The sequence below is a fragment of the Monodon monoceros genome, unplaced genomic scaffold (genome assembly GCF_005190385.1).
Source record: "Monodon monoceros isolate NGI ecotype Baffin Bay Population unplaced genomic scaffold, NGI_Narwhal_1 Super_Scaffold_3, whole genome shotgun sequence".
Lineage (NCBI taxonomy): Eukaryota > Metazoa > Chordata > Mammalia > Artiodactyla > Monodontidae > Monodon > Monodon monoceros.
Window position 1 is genome coordinate 59,413,761 of NW_021703780.1, and position 18,788 is coordinate 59,432,548.

An 18,788-nucleotide genomic window follows, 5' to 3' on the forward strand; every position below is an offset into this window, starting at 1 on the left:
CAGGTATTTAGTCTAAACCATCTATTGGAAACTAATTTTTTTGGTGGTTTGAAGAAACTGGGCACGTTTTAAAATCTGTTATTTATCTGAAATTTTCCATACTTGATTCAAGTCAATTTATTCCTTAAATGTTTCCCATGATGAATTTGGCAGTACAATGCTGAGAGGTTACACAGCTTGTTACTACATAAATAAACTCTTCTGAGGCATCCTTCAAAATGTAACAGACTGTCAGCGCACAGGCCATACATCTGAGACACTTTGACCTAGACATACTTCTCTATCAAACGGAGACTTAGAGAAATTTCAAGAAGCAAAACCTGCCCCATGAATCATGGACTTCTTTCCTGGACAGGTTCTTATGATGGACTTGAATAATATGGAAAAACAGGAAATGAGTTCAACTTTTGCATCTTCTTTGATTTCAGACAATAATAATCCCAAGACTCCTGGCGATGTCCCCACAAGACATCATACAAGATTGAACCAGTGAAATTCCCAGCTTCTCCTCAGCATCCTCTTTCTGCTAACTTTAATTAAACAAGTTTGGGTGTGTTCTATCTGCATTAGACACACTGAATGTAGAAGACAGCTTAGTAAACCTCCCCTTTCTTAAAAAATAATGCCGATCAATCAATCACTGTCGGCCCCACCTGTTTGAAGGAAGATGGTGCCTCCAGTTAGCTGAGACCCTAAGGGTGCACTTGGCCACTCACCTTGCCTGCTGGCAGACGCAGCAGATCCACACCTTCTCGTGCTTCTGGTAGGAGCAGCAGCTCTTGCAGACGTTGAACTTACAGTCCCCACACCGGCGTTTGGTGTTGACAAGGAAGGTGAAGGGTGAGCAGCAGCGCATACAGCAGTGCTCCACGAACTTCTGGTGCTTGGAGAGGATGCTGCACTTGCTGCCTTCCTCATCCAGCTTCTGCTTCATCTCGCTGGGGAGCCAGGTTGGGGAAAGGGTGAGGAGAAGAGAAACAGCACATCAGGTCAGGGGGCTCCCTCCCTAAAGCACGCCACCCTGGCCCTCCCATATGGCAAGCTGCCATGTAGGATCTTCCTGTAAAACACAGAAAGATCAATGGCTTGACATAATATCCAGAGAGGAACCCTAATGGTGGATTAATTCTGTGTTCTTCTATATGTCATATTTTCTATAAGAAAGCACAAAACCTTATTACTTATATTTCAGACACTAGATTTAAATACAAATTATTATAAAGCTAAGCACATTAAAAAGAAATCCTTTAGCTTAATTAATGTCTTTTTAAAGGAGCAGGAGATCATTTATGTTAAAATATTAATCCTTATAACAGCCCTGCTGGGAATATGATAAATGCAATCCTGGCCCTTAATATCCCTGGAAACTGAAGCACCAGGGATTTTAAAAGCTTTCAAATCAATGTAGTCAATAAAGATTCTCTGGGTGATGGGCTAATCCTAAACACTGGTGACTCAGAGTTGGATAAAAGTTAACCCCCTTCTTCCAAAGAGCTCGTGGATGTTCTGGGCACACAACTGGTCATAGTAATGTAAAACACAACACTGCATGCACTTTTCTCTACACTCTGAGGAGGAAAGGAGAAACCCTAAGAGGCAAGGATCTACCCCAAACACACTGAGTTACCCAGGATACAACTGACCGGAAGTAACCAACTTATTCTACCTTGGCAAATTTGAGTTGTTTCTTCCTGTTCAAAGATGCACACCCACAAAGAATAACAGAAAATAATTTTTGTTTCTGTATCCATTTTGTGATTGTGCAGTTCACCCCAGATGAATCTATGATGTATGTGGCAAATATTTTCTTTCATTTTGAACTTGTCTTTTCAACTTTGCTTATTGGTGTCTTTCATCATTTAGAAGCGTTTAATTTTTCTGTAGTTAAATCGGTCAGTCTTTTCTTCTATGGCTTCTGAGTGTTACATCTTGCTTATTACTCCTCCCACCCTCTACCAACCACTAATCTACTTTCTATTTCTTTGAATTTGGACATTTAATATAAATGGAATCATACCATATGTGTTTAAGGTTCATCCATGTGACAGCATGTATCAGAATTTCATTCCTTTTTATGGCCAAGTAATAGTCCATTTACAGATGTACCATATTTTATTTATCCATTCATCGACTGATAGACATCTGGGTTCTTTCTACTTTTTTGGCTATTTTGAATAATGCTGCTATCGACATTCATGTATAAGTTTTTGTGTGGACGTATCTTTTCAATCCCAGGAGTGGAATTACTGGGACATATGGTAATGCTAAATGTTTAAACTTTTAAGAAACTACCAGAGTGTTTTCCAAATCGCTGCTCCATCTTACATCCCACCAGCAACATATGAGGGTTCTGATTTTTCTGCATACTCACCAACACTTGTTATTGTCTGCCTTTTTTATTATAGCCATCCTAGGGGGTTTGAGGTGGTATCTAATTGTGCTTTTGATTTGCATTTCCCTACTAGCCATTTGTACGTAGTCTTTGGAGAAAAGTCTATTCAAATCTTTTACCCATTTTAAAATTAGAATATTTATCTTTTTCATCATTGCGTTATAAGGGTTCTTTATAATATTCTGGATACAAGTCCCTTATCAGATATATGATTGGCAAATATTTTCTCTTTCTTATATTAAACCTTATATTTTATTAGTATTTTTAGGTGCTTTTAGTACAAAGAAGGGCTGCACTAGCTCATCCCAGCCTGCTACTAGAATGGGAAATCTACATATGGTTTTATAATCTAATTTTTCACTTAACAACAACACATCATAAACATCTTTCCATGAAAATTCAAAGAGTGTTTGTAGCTTCAGCTTTCAGGTCCCCTGAGCTGGCTTACATGGCTGCCAGTATACGCACAGGGCTTTCTGCTCTGCACTGCGGTGCCCGATACTCATTTGTTTCTTGAGCATTAGAAGGGGAGACTACATCAGGCCAGCTGATAATTCTACAGGGTAAAATATTGTATATGTATACTTGGCTGAACAAAATATTTACAGGGAAACAGGACAGAGGTTTTTTTCCTTAAGACATGAAGATGTTGTTATCCAGTCCCTCAGATTTAGAATAGAAGGTGAGCTAAGTTACCAACGGCTCTGACCTCTGTAAACAATATAAGAACAGCCTCAGCAATTGACCTTCTTCTATTGATATTTCAAAGACACTGAATTAAATAGGATAAAACACCCAGGAAGGAAAGTCTTTAGGGATCAAAAAAAGCTCTGTGAACTCAATGCACAAGATCACTTGAGCTTTATGAGTTTTGTTTCCTGATACACAGGACTGCAAATGCCAGTGGCATTTAAAAACTCACTGAGAGTCTAGTGATAAAACTGTACCAATTCCTCCAAAGTTTGTTCCAAGCAAATGGAGTGTTTTGAACCACAGGCTCAGCAGAGGAATAGAATGCCCTTCTTGTGAACCATCTCTCACTTCTCAGATTCTACTGCCCTATAGTACCTCACGGGAGAGGTCACTGAAGAATTGTATAGGATAACCTATAGTGGCTAACTGCAGAATCAACCAAGAATTATGCAAGACCAGGTACCTGCACTGAAATGTCCTGGGAAGGACCAGGCCCCCAAATGGTCAGCCATGTGGGAAAGAGTGATGGGTTTAGAGTCAGTGGCTGGGGAGAAGCTCAATCACTTCTCAAAGATCCCTCTAACCTTTCTGAGCCTCTGCCTTCTGAGAGGCAACAGTAATTCCTACTTCGCAGAGTTTCCAGAGATTTTAAGTGAGCAAATCAACAATAAGCAAATAGTACTTTACATTTTGATTAGCAAGAAATCCAGTGGTCTCAGTACCCATAACATTTGATCACACTTGTTTCTATGTCAAGAAAGTTTTGTGATAGTATCTGGGCAAAAAGGCTCAATATGTATTTGTTGCTTGAGCACTGAGTGTTAGTGGGTGTGAAGTGGCATCTCATTGTGGTTTTGACTTGCATTTCCCAAATGAGTAATGATGTTGAACACGGTTAGTCTGGTCTTTAGCAATGTCATCTGACATCTGGTTTAGCCTCTTCCCGATACATCACTCTGCAACCGACATATGAAAAGCTTATCAACATTTCATGGTTTCTGGGTCCACTGCAATGCCAGTTCTGATTCTCACCATGTGTTGAGAATGCATGCAGGCTCAATGGGGCTAGAGTGTCATAAGTTAGCTGTGTCTGCCATAGGTGTAGCAGGGACAGTGATGGCATATATGTCACTTGTTTGCTATCAAAGAGACAGTAATTCTAGCCCATAGCTATGAGCCACCACTCCATGGTCACAGGCACTGTTGTCTAGATTGCCAATTATTCACTCAGTTCACACTCACTGAGTACTTACTATTCCAGGTGCTAGGGATAAAAAGAAAACAGGACATGGTCCCTCCTCTTCATGAAACATGTATTAAAGTGGGGATTCAAAGGATTACAAACTAAATAAAATGTAAAACAATTTTAAGTTGTAAGGCCTTCTATTACAGAATAATCAGGGCACTTAGACTAAGAATGACATGGCAACCTACTTTAGACTGGGTGGTGACAAAAGTCTTCTTTGGGGAGATGACATTTAAGTTGAGACTACAGGTTGAGAAGGGGCTAGCCCAATAGGAAAAAAAATAGCATAAGAGGCAGAGAGAACAGCAGAGGAAAAGAGCTTAATGTTGGGGAAAGGGGAGGGAAGACAAGACATAGGCCCTGGAAAGGAGTTTGGATCTTATCCTACGTTCAGTGGGAAGTTATTGAGGCTGGTGAGCAGAAACAGAGCAGGATCCAATTTCCGTTGTAATAGCACCTGCTGTTACATTAAGGCCAACTTCTAGGTGGCCATGTGTGGAAGCCTGGAGAGCAGTGCATTCATCTAAGTAGGTGGCTGAGGTTTGGACCAGGGTAGGAGCAGAGGAGATGGAGAGGAGTGGACAGATGCATGGCACACCTGCTGAAGGATCTGACATGGGGGTGGAGGGAAAGAATGAACCAAGAACCATTCTCAGGTTTACACCTTTTGTGGGGAGTGAAGCGGTTTATGGAGCAAGGGAAGACTACGATAGTAGAAGCATGTTTTACTGAAAACTGTGAGGCATCTAAAGGGATTTGCCATGTGGACAATTGACAGGTGTTTGTGCATCTCAGAGGAGGGATCTGGGCCAACTGTGTAAGTTTGGGAATTATCTTCAGACACACCTCCATAAATATAGGAATGGATGAGTCACCCTAGGGAAGAGAGGGCAGCAAGGGGAAAATAAGAGAGCATAGAAACAAGCCAGGGAAACCCCAAATGTTTAAACTCAGGCTGAAACTTGAAGAGGTGAAGCCAGACAAAGAGACTGAGAAAGACACCAAAGGAAGAAGGTGTTTCAGAGAGAGAATGGCTGACTGTGCCTGCCGTGAAGGCAGAGAAGTGTCCACTGGATTTGGCAACAGGGAGGTCACAGGTGGCCCTGACAAAATCAATTTCACTGTGAGGGGGGTAGGGGGAGTGAGGCAGGAGCTACTGCTGTGGACTGCAGGGTGAACAGGAGGTGAGGTAGTGGATCAATCACGGAATGACTCTGCCGGTAATGTTATAAATGTTAAGAGCAAGGCTCCAGAGGGTGAACCCAACTGATAGGAATAATAATAGTCATAATAATTTAAAAGTATGTTTTGCTTTTAATCTGTCATGGGTAATGTCACTCTCTCACTGTGTAATTTCAGGCAGAATCATTTTGCTGCCCCCTGATGGTGTTATCAAAATTCATTCAAGGTTAATAGAGTTCACTGTGTCACAGTACAGAAAATAAACACTTAAAGATTCCCTCTGGATGGTGAAGTTAATAGACACACACCAAATACAGTGTGATTACCAGCTCTGAAAGGAAGCAGACCATTTTAAACCAGAACTTCGGACGGTCCCTTTAGCCCCATAAACCAGAGCATCATGTTTCATATGAGCATTGTCTGTAAGGAGTTATGGGAGCTCCATCAACCTGAATTTCTTCAGACAGCTTAATAAACAATGGATGCTGGGGAGAGGGTGAGGGGCGCTGGCTCTGCTCCTGATGGCTCAAGGGGGTGAGGGTTGGGATGGTTAAAACCTTTCTATATATTGAAACATTTTTGCTGGTTACCATCACTATTTAAGAAGAATAATGATACTGAAAAATTTGGGGGTCAGTAAAGAGAGTCATAGTTTATATTTAACATGTTCAACCTCTAATCTACGAAGGAGTTTACCATCACAATTCAGAAAAAAAGGTGGTAAAATGAATGCACATTTACGTAAATCACCTCTATGGAATCCACTGAAGTTTAAGTAAAAAGAATGGAAACAGACAGTAAGCTCCATGTTTCATAAAACAAAGGAATTTCCACAACCTGCCACGTCTAAAATAGACTATGGAAGAAGTTTAGTTATATTTGGGATCTGGAGGGAAGATGGTGAAATCAGACACACATCCATCTTGACCTTGAGCAGAGAGAGGTATCAAAATACAAATGAGGGCACCCTAGAGGCATTATAATTCTTTCCTTGAAAAGAAGAATGGCCAGGTCACCAGAGAAGCTGGGACCTTCACCCTGTGGACTCACATCAATATCACAGTGTATCAGAGTTTCATTATAAGCCCAGGCTGGCCAGGAATATGTGAAAAAGAAAACCCAAAGGGCATCTAGCCTGCAAGAGGGGTCACACCTCCACGGTGGTAGGCTGATCAAATCAGATGAGAAATGTCTGGGCGGGACATCTCCAGCTGTAGCTGATTACCATCCCAGCTCAGTTACCTTCCAGCATCGTCCCTCTCACCTGCAAACAGCTAGGTCTGCTTTCCCTCCTGGGTTTTCACAAAGCAGTTATTCAATCACTACCTTCACAACTCAGGAAAGTAGGGAGGGCAATCATATTTCCCACCTCCTCAAATTAGCCATAGTGCATGAAACAGAACAGACCCTCCATTTAACCGCTATGAATGACCTCACTTAAGCAGTAGCCCAAGAGGAATGGAGGTGTGGGGGCTGAGAATAAAAGAGGCTGACCGAGAATGTTCTAGATACAAAATAAATAATACAAAATAAAGCAAGCTTTCCTTTCCACCAACCTTGCCTCTTTATTGACTTTTTAAAAAATTAATTTATTTTATTTTTGGCTGTGTTGAGTCTGTGTTGATGTGCGCGGGCTTTCTCTAGTTGCGGCGAGCGGGGGCTACTCTTCATTGTGGTGCGCAGGCTTCTCATCGCGGTGGCTTCTCTTGTTGTAGAGCTCGGGCTCTAGGTGCACGGGCTTCAGTAGTTGTGGCTCGTGGGCTCAGTAGTTGTGGTTTGCGGGCTCTAGAGCGCAGGCTCAGTAGTTGTGGCGCACGGGCTTAGTTGCTCCACGGCATGTGGAATCTTCCCGGACCAGGGCTTGAACCCATGTCCCCTGCATTGGCAGGCGGATTCTTAACCACTGCGCCACCAGGGAAGCCCTTTATTGTCTTTTGAGTGGCAAGCACCTAGTCCCACTTTTCATAACAGATTTTGGCTCCCAACGTGAGGCCATGCTCTCGCGGTATCTGGCTCCCCAGGGTTTTCCTGAGAAGAGCCGCCGGCCATGATGACATGCCGGGATGGTTGTGATGAGCCCCCTGCTTGTGGCTAGCTGATCCTGAGAGGGGACTTGCGGGGATGTTCCTAGTAGGTGCTGAAACCATTTGGTTTGGGGATTCTCCCTGTTTCTTCCATGCTGGGCACTGACTGCCAGCATAGGCTCTTTCCTTGGTGGAACAGAAACATGCATCGGAAAGAGCTGACGAGCTCCAAGACTAAGTCTACCAGTGTGCACCTGGGCAAACTTCTCTTTTGAGCATGAAGTGCTATTTGGGCATTTGAGAGTTGAGATCAATTGTGAGCACGAGGTGCTATTTGGGCATTTTGCCAGTTGGTGCCGATGTGTGTCTGACGTTGAGGACCCTTTGTGTTGGGGAAATGTTTGTTTGGGACTCCATATCGGCTATCGTCTTGGAGGATTTGTGACAGTTCTGTCTTTTGGTGTGTGAATGTGTATTCCATTTGTGTGATTGGTATTCTCATTGCCTTTTGTAAAATGGGAGATTCAGGTTCAATTCAGTAAGAAAAATTTTAGCTATGAACCTATGACTAAGAAAAAGAAAGATGATTTTTTTTTAACACAGTGTAGCTAACAGTATTCTTCAGAGAAAACTGGTTAAGATGAAACTCTTTTGAAACTCCAAAACTGGTTCTTTTTGCATATGCAGTTAGAGAAAGCTAGCTTGATAAAAATACTGTTTTCAGAATTCTGACCCTGAGAGAACAAAAATATGCCTAGGAGAAAGCTTGAAGTTAACTCTTATCATGTCCTTGAAATGCAAACACAACCCATTCTGCCTGACACTTCAGCCTTGGGTTAATTAGTAGAACTTCAAAAGATGTTTGGGTTCATCACTTATTTGCAAAGCAGAAATAGAGACACAGACATAGAGAACAAACGTATGGATACCAAGGGGGTAAGGGAGGGTGGGATGAGTTGGGAGACTGGGATTGACATATGTACACTACTTTGTATAAAATAGATAACTAATGAGAACCTACTGTATAGCACAGGGAACTCTATTCAATGCTCTGTGGTGACCTAAATGGGAAGGAAATCCAAAAAAGAGGGGATATATGTATACGTATAGCTGATTCACTTTGCTGTACAATAGAAACTAACACAACATTGTAAAGCAACTACAATAAAAATTAATTAAAAAAATGATGTTTGGGTTCATTAAACACGCATCTTGTACCACATTAAAGAGAAACTGTGCTATGAGAAAAATGTATGTTTTTAGAGGTTATGGAATATGTTCTTAAGTTTGCCAATAAGAAAATGCTGATATAACAAACAGTTCAATGACTTGTTTCTTGGTGTTGTTAAGGTCTTTTAAAGGTTAAAAATTGTAATATGTAAAAATGATAAGGGAAGCATTTCAGTGTGTAAAAGCAAGTAGGATATGTGTTGTCGGTGAGAGAAGGTATAAAAAAATGAAAATATTTTTGCTGAGGGATAGAAGAAGGATTAATTTTGTCCTAAAGCTGGTTGTTTCTGGATGGGAAAAAAAGGAGAAAGAAAGTGATAAAAGTTTGTAAAAAAAAAAATGAATTTCGAGAAAAGAGTTTTGTACGTTGTTAAGATAAAGATTAGATCGAATTTAATTAGATAAATGAATTTTGTTATTAATAGTAAGCTGATGCAAGACTGAGTTTGGTTTTCTCTCTGTTAAGAGAACAAAATTTTTTGAAACAAATTAGGATTATTTGTTATGTTAAATTATACAGAAAACATTGTCAAATAATAATGATAAACATTCTTAGGTTATATAAATATCATTAATATAAGTGTTCTAGAAGCTATATGACGTTTCTAAAATTTGAGTATGTTCTGCCATTATGTTTCAGTCATACTTCTAGTTATAAATTGTCTAGTGAAGTTGTCACAGAGTATAACTTAACTACTTATGATGTGTACTTGCTGGCTTTAAGACTTGCTGGCTTTGCAGTACATGTGCTTAAAGCACGTGTACAATATTTGTGTGACAATTGGGTATAATTGATAAAATGTATAGGCTATAAAATGTTTCCCCATCAGCATACCTCTGTACTGGTTTGTTATGTCTGATTAGTTTTCCCCCAACGTGAATAACTAGGCCAATATATAAACAAAAAGTAGGCCTAGCACCAAGGGACATGAATAGACCCAGAGCTGGCAACTGAGCCACTCTGGCAATGTTGGAAAAATACATTGATTATCAATGCTGTCATGGAAAGATTTGCTATTAAAAAGGGAAAATGGTGGAAGAAATTTTCCCATATTGAGGTATGGGGAAGTCATCTTGGCTTATACATGACTAAATTAAACTTTAGGTTAACCAAAACAGCCTGTTTCTGGCCTATTAAACATATATTGTACATCTGCTTTAACCACTAAGGAAAAAAAAACACAATCAGAGAATAATACAAGGATGCATTTTGATTATTATCCTCATTGTAATATGTCTGCTAGTTTTCAAATGTTTGTCCAAGTACTATGACAAAGTAATCAAAGAGAGAGGTAATGTTTTCACAATACAAAATATTGATGCTAACCTTGAAACTCAAGATTATTTACAACTCTATGTCCATTCCCCAAATTAGGCAGGACTATGCCCCACTTCAGCAGGAAGTAGCCACAGCGGTTGTTGCCCCATTCCCTCAAAGATTTGGGGAAAATTGGAAGAGAAATGAAACTAAAACCAAGGTCCCCTGCCAAGTTTATGATTAACCTCTCTATCCAAAACTCCCTTTCTGGTTCTGTACCTGTCCCTCCTCAAGATTGAGGAATATCAAAGAAAAGGTGGGTTTGAAATGGAGTGGGACCCTATGGTCCTTCCCCCACATGTTTTCCACCTGCCTTTTGTCTATGGAAAAACTTTAGCCAGAGAATAAGTTTAATCAGAGAAGTGATAAAATGCAGAAGCAAAGGAAAGCAGTCAAGCAAGACTCAATAATAACAGTTTTGTCATTAAGCAAAGTCAAGGACATTTATTTCCTCCTCAAGGGCTATAGATAATATTCAAAGCCATATCCTTTGAGCTGTTTTATAGATACTGAAAACTCCACCAGGTGGAAGATGTTAACTACACGATGACCAGACTGTAGCCATGACATAAGCTGCCACATGAGTCCGCACCCCCCACCCCTTTGCCAGCCTCTGAAATAAAGCAGACTTCTTTCCACCAGCTGTGCCTCTTTGTTGGCTTTTGAGCGGTAAGCAGCCAAACCCCACTTCCAGCAACAGTATGTATATATTTTAATATTTTGAAGCCAGCAGTAGGTTAACCTGAGCTGACCAGGGTCACTGACCACTGTGTGCTGGGCAGATTCACAAGAAAGCTGTTGCTGCTGTATACACTGGACAGAGGAGCATAACTAAAGCTGTGAGACAAACCGGAAATAGGGTGACCATGTATAACTACCAGCCCATGTGTCTCTAGATCCCCATCATATTATGAAATACGTATGAAAAAATATATACAAAGTAAACTGGATATTAACATTGTTACAAGACCACATCTATAAGTTCTGATTTCAAATAATTTTGCTCATTAATATGGCTTCATTTCATTATTTAACTCATGGGATTTATAAGTAAATAGTTATACATTTGAATGTGAAGTAAATTTATGGAAATAAAAAAGTGCTTTTATGTCTTTACATACTAGGAACTGGCCTGAGGTTTTATTTTTCAGATGGTTCCTTCACTTAGATTAAAAGTCACTGAATGAGGATGCCTTGAGGCTGTAGCTTTTGAGCTTTCTCATTTTATGTATTTAATTGTTTTTTTTTTTTTTTGCCTAAAAGAGCTTCTAAAGTTGGACTGGGGATTTTTTATCTTCCATATGCCCCAGGATTTCTACTTTCCTGCTTCTGATTCTGTCAGTAAAGGTTGGTTCATGAAACCATTAAACAAAAAAGGGAAAGAACTCAGGACAGAAACTGCATCCGCCTTCAGCTGCTGCAGTGCTTTGCCTCGCCTGGGTGTAATCACAAGGCAGGTGTCTGGGTCCACACAGGAGGCTTGGGCAAACACGGTGGGAAGTGACACTGTCCCTGTGAGAAGAGGAATAAGCTCAAAGCCTGGCTATGATCTTGGTGCTATGTTAAGGTCAGACATGTGTTAATTTTCTTCCATTCTCAGGCAGCCTAAGACACTGAACCCAGAAGCAAAACCCAGTCCATGATGGATGCCTGGTCATTGCAGAGGAGGAAAGACAGAGGGAGGGGAGGGAAGATACCCATTCTTCTCTCCTTCCTCATTGACAGAACACTGAGTTTGAGCTGAGCCTTTGCCTCCCAGAATCAAGACCAGGCTTCCCAGCATCCCTTGCAGCTACATGCAGCCATGTGACTAAGTTCTGGCCCATGAGATAAAAGTGGAAGGGAGGTGTGTTACATAGGGTGCTTAGAGGGAGCTCACTCTGCCAGAAGGGGCTCCCTTTTGTCTTTCTGCTTTTCCTCCCCCATCTCATTCTGTGTTCATGATGGCATGAGCTCTAGCTGCTAACCTGATCTATGATTTGACCTTGGGAATCGGTGTGGATCAAAAACAAAGGCTCTTGGGTCCTCAATGATGTGGGGGGCTGCCACACTAGTCCTGAACCCACCCCCTGAATTTCTTCTATGTGAAAGAGAAATAAATTCTATCCTGTTTCAGCACTGTTTATCTATTGTTATTTTGGGGTTTTCTCTTGTACACCGATAAATCTGATTCTGAGAAAGGAGAGCAGGGCAAGTGTCAAGTAGAGTGAGAGCAAAGTAAGGATGGGAAGGGGAGGCTGAGTGATGAGGCAGAGAGTGGCAGGGTTCTGAGCAAGATGGAATGGAAAGGAAAGCAGGATGACACAAGCAGTCCATAACGAAGATCATTTATCCCCAAAGGGTGGCAGGGCCAGGGGAGGGATGTCAACTTGAAGCTGCCACACTGAGCTGGCGAACCAATGCAAAGCACAGCATTGTATATAGAAACACGCTAAACCCACCACAGAGTGGGGCTGGGCGTGAGGATGGTCTAAAACTGACCCAGTTGTAGGGCAACTTTCTTTGCAAGGGCTTCTGATGCCTCCTAGCTCACTGGCTCACTAGGGGCTGCTCTGTCCTTCTCTTGGAACCATGGGAAGCACAGAGGCCTGTCTATCAGGAGCCCTCATTTCACAGGACTGTGGGGTCTATAACTGGTCACTGCTACTTGTCCCCTCTATGACTCCCTCCTTCTAGAATTTCTGGGGAGGCCCAGCATTCCTCTGCCCTTTCTCCTCCCCTCCAGGCACTGGATGCCAGAGGAAGCTCTGCTGTCACCTTGGTGGCCACTTCCCAGGGCCAGCTTTCCATGAGTTCCTGGTGGCCAAATGCCTCACGTCTTGGCACTGCTCTTTCTCCTTGGCCTTGCTGTCCAGCAGAATTCCCAGAAATCTCCCGGCTCTGTTCTTCACAACAGCCAGTACTGCCCCATTCCCACTGGCCTTTCCCTGCCTGGATATATAGCTCCCCTGATTGGCTTGCCCTTGAATGACTAGCCATCTTCCTAGGACTCTCTCTTTTGCTGTCCTTACTTCCTAGTTCCCAGGACAGCATTCCTTTTCCTACGTTCATCCTCCCTTGGATGGAAAAAGGAAAAATCATCTTTATTGAGAAAGTGCTGCATGAAGAGCACAGGTCTGGCATTGGGAAGCCTGGGAGAGAATCCTGACCTGGTATTTCAGTTCTCTGACTTCAGTTTTACTCATCTGTAATATGGGGCCAATAACGTTCACCTCACAGAATTGTTGGAAGGACTAGAAATACACACTCATAGCACCTGTACATCATGGGCATGTGATAAATCACTGTTCTTTTTTTTTTAAAAACATTGTAATGATATTCGTAGCATCAGTATGACCGTTTAATGGGACCATTGAGAAATGGTTTTTCTAGGACATGGCATATCCAGTGATTTAAGGGATTTCTGATCCCAGGAGACAGCCCTGTCCATCCAGAAGACCTATGTCCCCTTGAAGCCCATCTCAGATTGCTTCTCAGTGGGGCTGCTCAGGGAGTCCCAAGCCATCGCTCCTCCGTGGTGACCCTGCCTAGGACAGACCCTCAGTAGCAGCAGGATCTGGCCAGCTCCACATTGGGGCTATGCAGCTCTGAGCTCCCTGTCTGCCTGACATAGCTCTTGACACTGCTGGAAACTTCACTCCAGCAAGGAACCCCTGTGCTGCTACTTCTTCCCCCTCCCTGCCCTTCCATTTGCCTTGGCTTTCCCAACAAGGAGTCCTGCCATCCCACCCCCAGCCCTGAGGCAAGGGCAGGCAGGAGGAGCTTTAAGCAAGGAGAGAGAAAATGCTCAGGAAGCAGACTGACTCAGTGGAGTCTCTGCCGGATGCATCCCTAAGGTGGCCTGGTCCTCTCTGGACACAAGGGAATGAGAAGACGAGAGGCAAAACTGACCACAGAGAACCCGAAATTCTGTACACTTCTCATTCCTTTAATAATAACACACTTGGAATAAGTGTGTTTTCTGGCTTTGGAACTGTCAGGCCTCCTGAGGTTGAATATCCACATGGAGACCTGTGATGTCAGGTGTCCCGCAGGGTCCTGCTGTAAGTACCAACATCACTGAAGAGCTCTCTCCCCAGCTCTGCCTTCCAGCACACACTCCTCTGTGTCTGAGACGCCTCTTGATTCTGGAGTCACAGTTACAGTCCGTTGCCCCCACCCTGCCACCCCCTTCCTACCACACTATCCTGTTGACCTGGAGAGAAAACTGGGGCCAAAGTGGGGACTTAAAGCCTGGCTAAGCCAGAGAACAGGGTCTGAAGTTGCATACACAGAAGACCATTTGGGAAAGAGAGACAGTATTAGGTTAATGGCCTTCAGAGGCTTCAGTTATACATTTTAATTTTAATAATATGTTAAAATGTGTGTCCTGAAGCCTACATCTAAATTCATCCATTGCTTTAAAATTTTTACTGAATAAATTCTTTGCCTGTTGAAATTTCTATCTTTTGCTTTTATAAATGAATCCTACATAATTTATGTGGTCCTTTATTAAATAAACATATATGGAGATGCTACCTGGTGCCATATAATGGTCTAAATGCAAGGTGGTTCAGGCATAAAAAGGGACAGAATCATGGAGGGCAAATAACAGGGAGCATGAGAACTCTACCTGAAGGCCCTCCAGAGGGCTAAACTGAGCAGGGAGAGCTGGAGAAGTCTAAAATGGCATTTTTGAAAACCTTTGTGATGGTTAATGTTAGAGGTCAACTTGGCTGGGTCACAGGGTACCCAGATATTTGGTCAAACATGTCTTGATCGTGGACGGATCTAGAGACTGTAATACAGAGTGAAATAAGTCAGAAAGAGAAAAACAAATATCGTATATTAACGCATGTATTTGGAACCTAGAAAATGGTACAGATGAGCCAGTTTTCAGGGCAGAAGTTGAGACACAGATGTAGAGAACAGACATATGGACACCAAGGGGGGAAAACTGCAGTGGGGTGGGGATGGTGGTGTGCTGAATTGGGCGATTGGGATTGACATGTATACACTAATGTGTATAAAATTGATGACTGATAAGAACCTGCAGTACAAACAAACAAACAAAACTAATACTAAACTTTCTTTGGGTTATTTGTATAGAAATATGTTAATATAAATGTTTCAGACATTAAACAAAAAAAACAAAAACATGTCTTGATGTTGCTGTCAAAGTATTTTTTAGAACATCTGAATCACTAACCTTTGGGTAACGCAGATTACCTTTGGTAATGTGGGTGGGCTTCATCCAGTTAGATTTAAAAAAAAATTTATTTTATATTGGACTATAGTTGATTTACAATGTTGTGTTAGTTTCAGGTGTACAGCAAAGTGATTCAGTTATACGTATACATTTATCTATGATTTTTCAGATTCTTTTCCCATATAGGTTATTACATAGTATTGAGTAAAGTTCCCTGTGCTATACAGTAGGTCCTTGTTGATTATCTGTTTTATATATAGTAGTGTGTATATGTTAATCAGTTGGATTTTTAACAAAAAGACTGGCCTCCCCCAGAGGAGAGGGAATTCTGCCAGCAAACTGCCTTTGGACTTGAGCTGCAACTCTGGGTCTCCAGCCTGCCAGCCCACCCTGCAGATTTTTGATTTACCAAGCCCCTACAATTATGTGAGTCTGTTCCTTAAAATCTCTCTCTTTCTACACACACACACACACACACACACACACACACACACACACACACACCCCTACTGGTCCTATTCCTCTGGAGGACCCTGACTACTCCATTCTGTCATGGGCAAGGAATTACATTAGGTTACCTACATACCTTACCAGCATGTGCAGAAGGTCGCCTTTCCTTATGTAGCATAGTCAACCCAGGTTCTACACTTTCTAGATCCTAAATAGAAAATATCTGGCATCCATCTACTTGTCTCCATCTTTGCCGTCACCCCCCCACCCCCAGTCCAACCCAGTCTCATCTCCCCTGGGACCAGGGCAATGGCATCTTTCTAAACTGAAGACACTTCTTTGTCTTCCCGGATCTCCATCTCTAAACTACAGCAGAGGAGGACCTTTAAAAAATGAAAATCTGATTGGGTCACCCACCTGCTTAACATACGTTCACAGATTTCAGTTTTTCTCAAGATATAATAGGAGCCCACATGGCCTGTGAGCCTCCGAACACACCCCCACCCCTGATGCTCTAACCACACCGCCTCTTCAGTTTCTTGCTATTCTTTGAAAATGCCATGTTCTTGCCTTTTCTGAGGCTTTTCCATATCATCTCTCTTCTTGAAAGCTCCTCTTGCCAATATCCACTGAGCCCAAGTCCATTCACTCTCCACCACTTCACCATGACAGGCCTTCCCTCATCCTTCAGAGTAAACTAAGTCTCGCTGTGATTCTCTCTCATAGCACTTAAGTTTTCTCCTTGACAGACATTTCACAATTTCTGATGATAAATGTGTGTATGTGCATTATATTTACATTTTAGTGTATTTTGTTTAATGTCTGTTTCGCCACTATAGACTCAATTACAAAGGAGATTTGCAAAGTACACGATATCACACATACTGTGTTGCAAAATATAGTCAAGATACTCAGCAGATGAGTATGACATGTGTCCAACACCACTGGCATACTCAAACCTGGGCCATTAGCTGTGAGGAGCCACACTGCTATGATCCCGTCACGAAATACTTCATTTTGATGCCCCTGAAGTCAAATCACATTGTTTCAGATCACCTGCCTATGAAGCCTATTTTCTATGTTTTAATATTCTCATCTGTATCACTTTGAAAACCATGATTGTTCTAGCTTATTAATTGCATGCATCTGCTTTGACATTGGAGCCATGAACAAAGAGAGGGTGTATTGGCCAACGAAGCCAGAGAATGAACATAATTAATTATAGAAATAACACCTGATGGTAAAATGAATTCTGAGACATAAACAAGTGTTATTTCATGCATTGAACAAATACTGACTTGATACTGGCTTTCTCATAGCACTGTGTCAGGTACTATGGGTCACAGAGGTGGATTAATAAGACAGGAGCCTGCAACGTACGGGAGCAGATGAACATGGAACTCCCAAAACAAGGGGGATTAGGAAGAAGCAGGATGTGGATGACCCGGCATGAGCCCAACACAGGGTGGGCCAGATTCCATGGCCTGCAGTGGAACTCTGACCCTATAGCACAGACCACTTTCATCCTGTCCCAGCATCATGGCAGAGGGTGGAAGCCTGTCCTGGACATTGCAGATTTCTTTCTGACAAGGCTTCTGCTTTGTGGTTCGAAGTTCTATCAAATATATAGTCTCTAACATTTTGCTGGTTCCTTTGACTAGTGTAAGACCCTCAGGTAAAGGTAAAAAAGTATAATACTTTAAGAGTTTGGAAGAGAAGACATCAGGGTGGTACAGCAGAAAGTTTAGGAACTCAGAGCCAGACATGCCTGCACTGACATCCACTGAATTGAAACATGTTCATGGACACCTAAGGGGTTTCAAGAAGTAGGGCTCTAGAAGAGCTGTATACTCTCTGAAATTGTCTGAAGTTTTTGCATAGTAAAAAAAAATTGTCCAAAAGGAAAGATGGCAGATGGGAATAGTAGGAATTTCATAAACATCACAGTCAGACTTGGGCTGCATCAGCTGTGCAGCACTTACCTGGCCCTGGGCAAATTATTCATGTACACACCCCTCCAAGCTTAGTTTTCAGGTCAGAAAAACAATATGAATTATACCATGTGGCCAGAGGTGTGAGCTTTTCAGAAACAGGAATAGCAATACAATAATCTCCATACTAAATGAGTGTGGTCCTCACCTGGTTGGGGAGGCATCTTCATTCACATCAGGGTGTGCCAAAAGGTGTGAGGAGAAAGAGTATACAGAGCTAGCCACAAAAGTATAGACTCTTCAAAAATTGTTGGAATGGAGAGAAGTGCACTAAGGGAAGCCAGACCATTGCCTTCTCTTTACTCTACCATGCTTTATCCACAGCGATCATTGTAAGTCAGTGCGTTAAATTTCCAATGCCTCAAGCAGACCAATTTCTTCTTCTGGTCTCCAACTCTAAAGTTGTTCTGAATCAGCAAACTCCTGAGCCAAGAGATTCAACCCACACACAAGCAGGTCTTCAGTGTGCCCATCATCTCTGGGGATCCCCCAAAAGGGTCTCACTCATAAGCCTATTTTCTTTCTCTGCTCCCACTGTTACCTGGAGATATCCTCTCTCTGTAAAGTTCTTGAAGATGCCTCACAGGCTGCTACTCAGAGAGAGGTCACCAATTCCCACACAGAGCAAGACAAACATGCTGGTACAGGATGCTGCCTTATTTCACCCTAATGGGTTGTTCTCAACTGTTACCTTCAACATTGTTTCTTTCTCACCTTCTCTGCCTTGTTCCAGTTTGTCATCCTCTTCCTGATTCTACTCTTCCTGCACATTCTTTAGCTTCCAAATGCCATTTACCTGCCTGAAGTAACTATGTATCAGTTAAGATTCATGTCAGTAGGCCACTTGGATGACTTACATGGATTAATTGGAAAACTGAGGTGACATTTTATCAGCTAGTAAATGCTAGAGTTTAGTTTCATGGTGCTATTGAAAGAAATTACCTATCAACATATATACGCATGTAAATTTAGATATTTCTTTAATAGTTTATGGCTATTGATTGACTTTAATATATGGCCTGGAGTGGCTTTAATCTCCCTCTGTCCTTCTGGTCACCTGGTCTCAGCTCTGCC

General features: G+C 42.1%; 1 protein-coding gene across 1 annotated transcript in view; it reads right to left on the bottom strand.

The window, feature by feature from the left end:
* Positions 1 to 18,788, bottom strand: part of MYRIP (myosin VIIA and Rab interacting protein) — a 221,144-nt gene that overhangs the window by 114,278 nt on the left and 88,078 nt on the right. Inside the window, exon 3 of the mRNA XM_029241812.1 lies at positions 717 to 938. Within this exon, the coding sequence (XP_029097645.1) occupies positions 717 to 938 (222 nt within the window). The remainder of the gene's footprint in view (positions 1 to 716; positions 939 to 18,788) is intronic.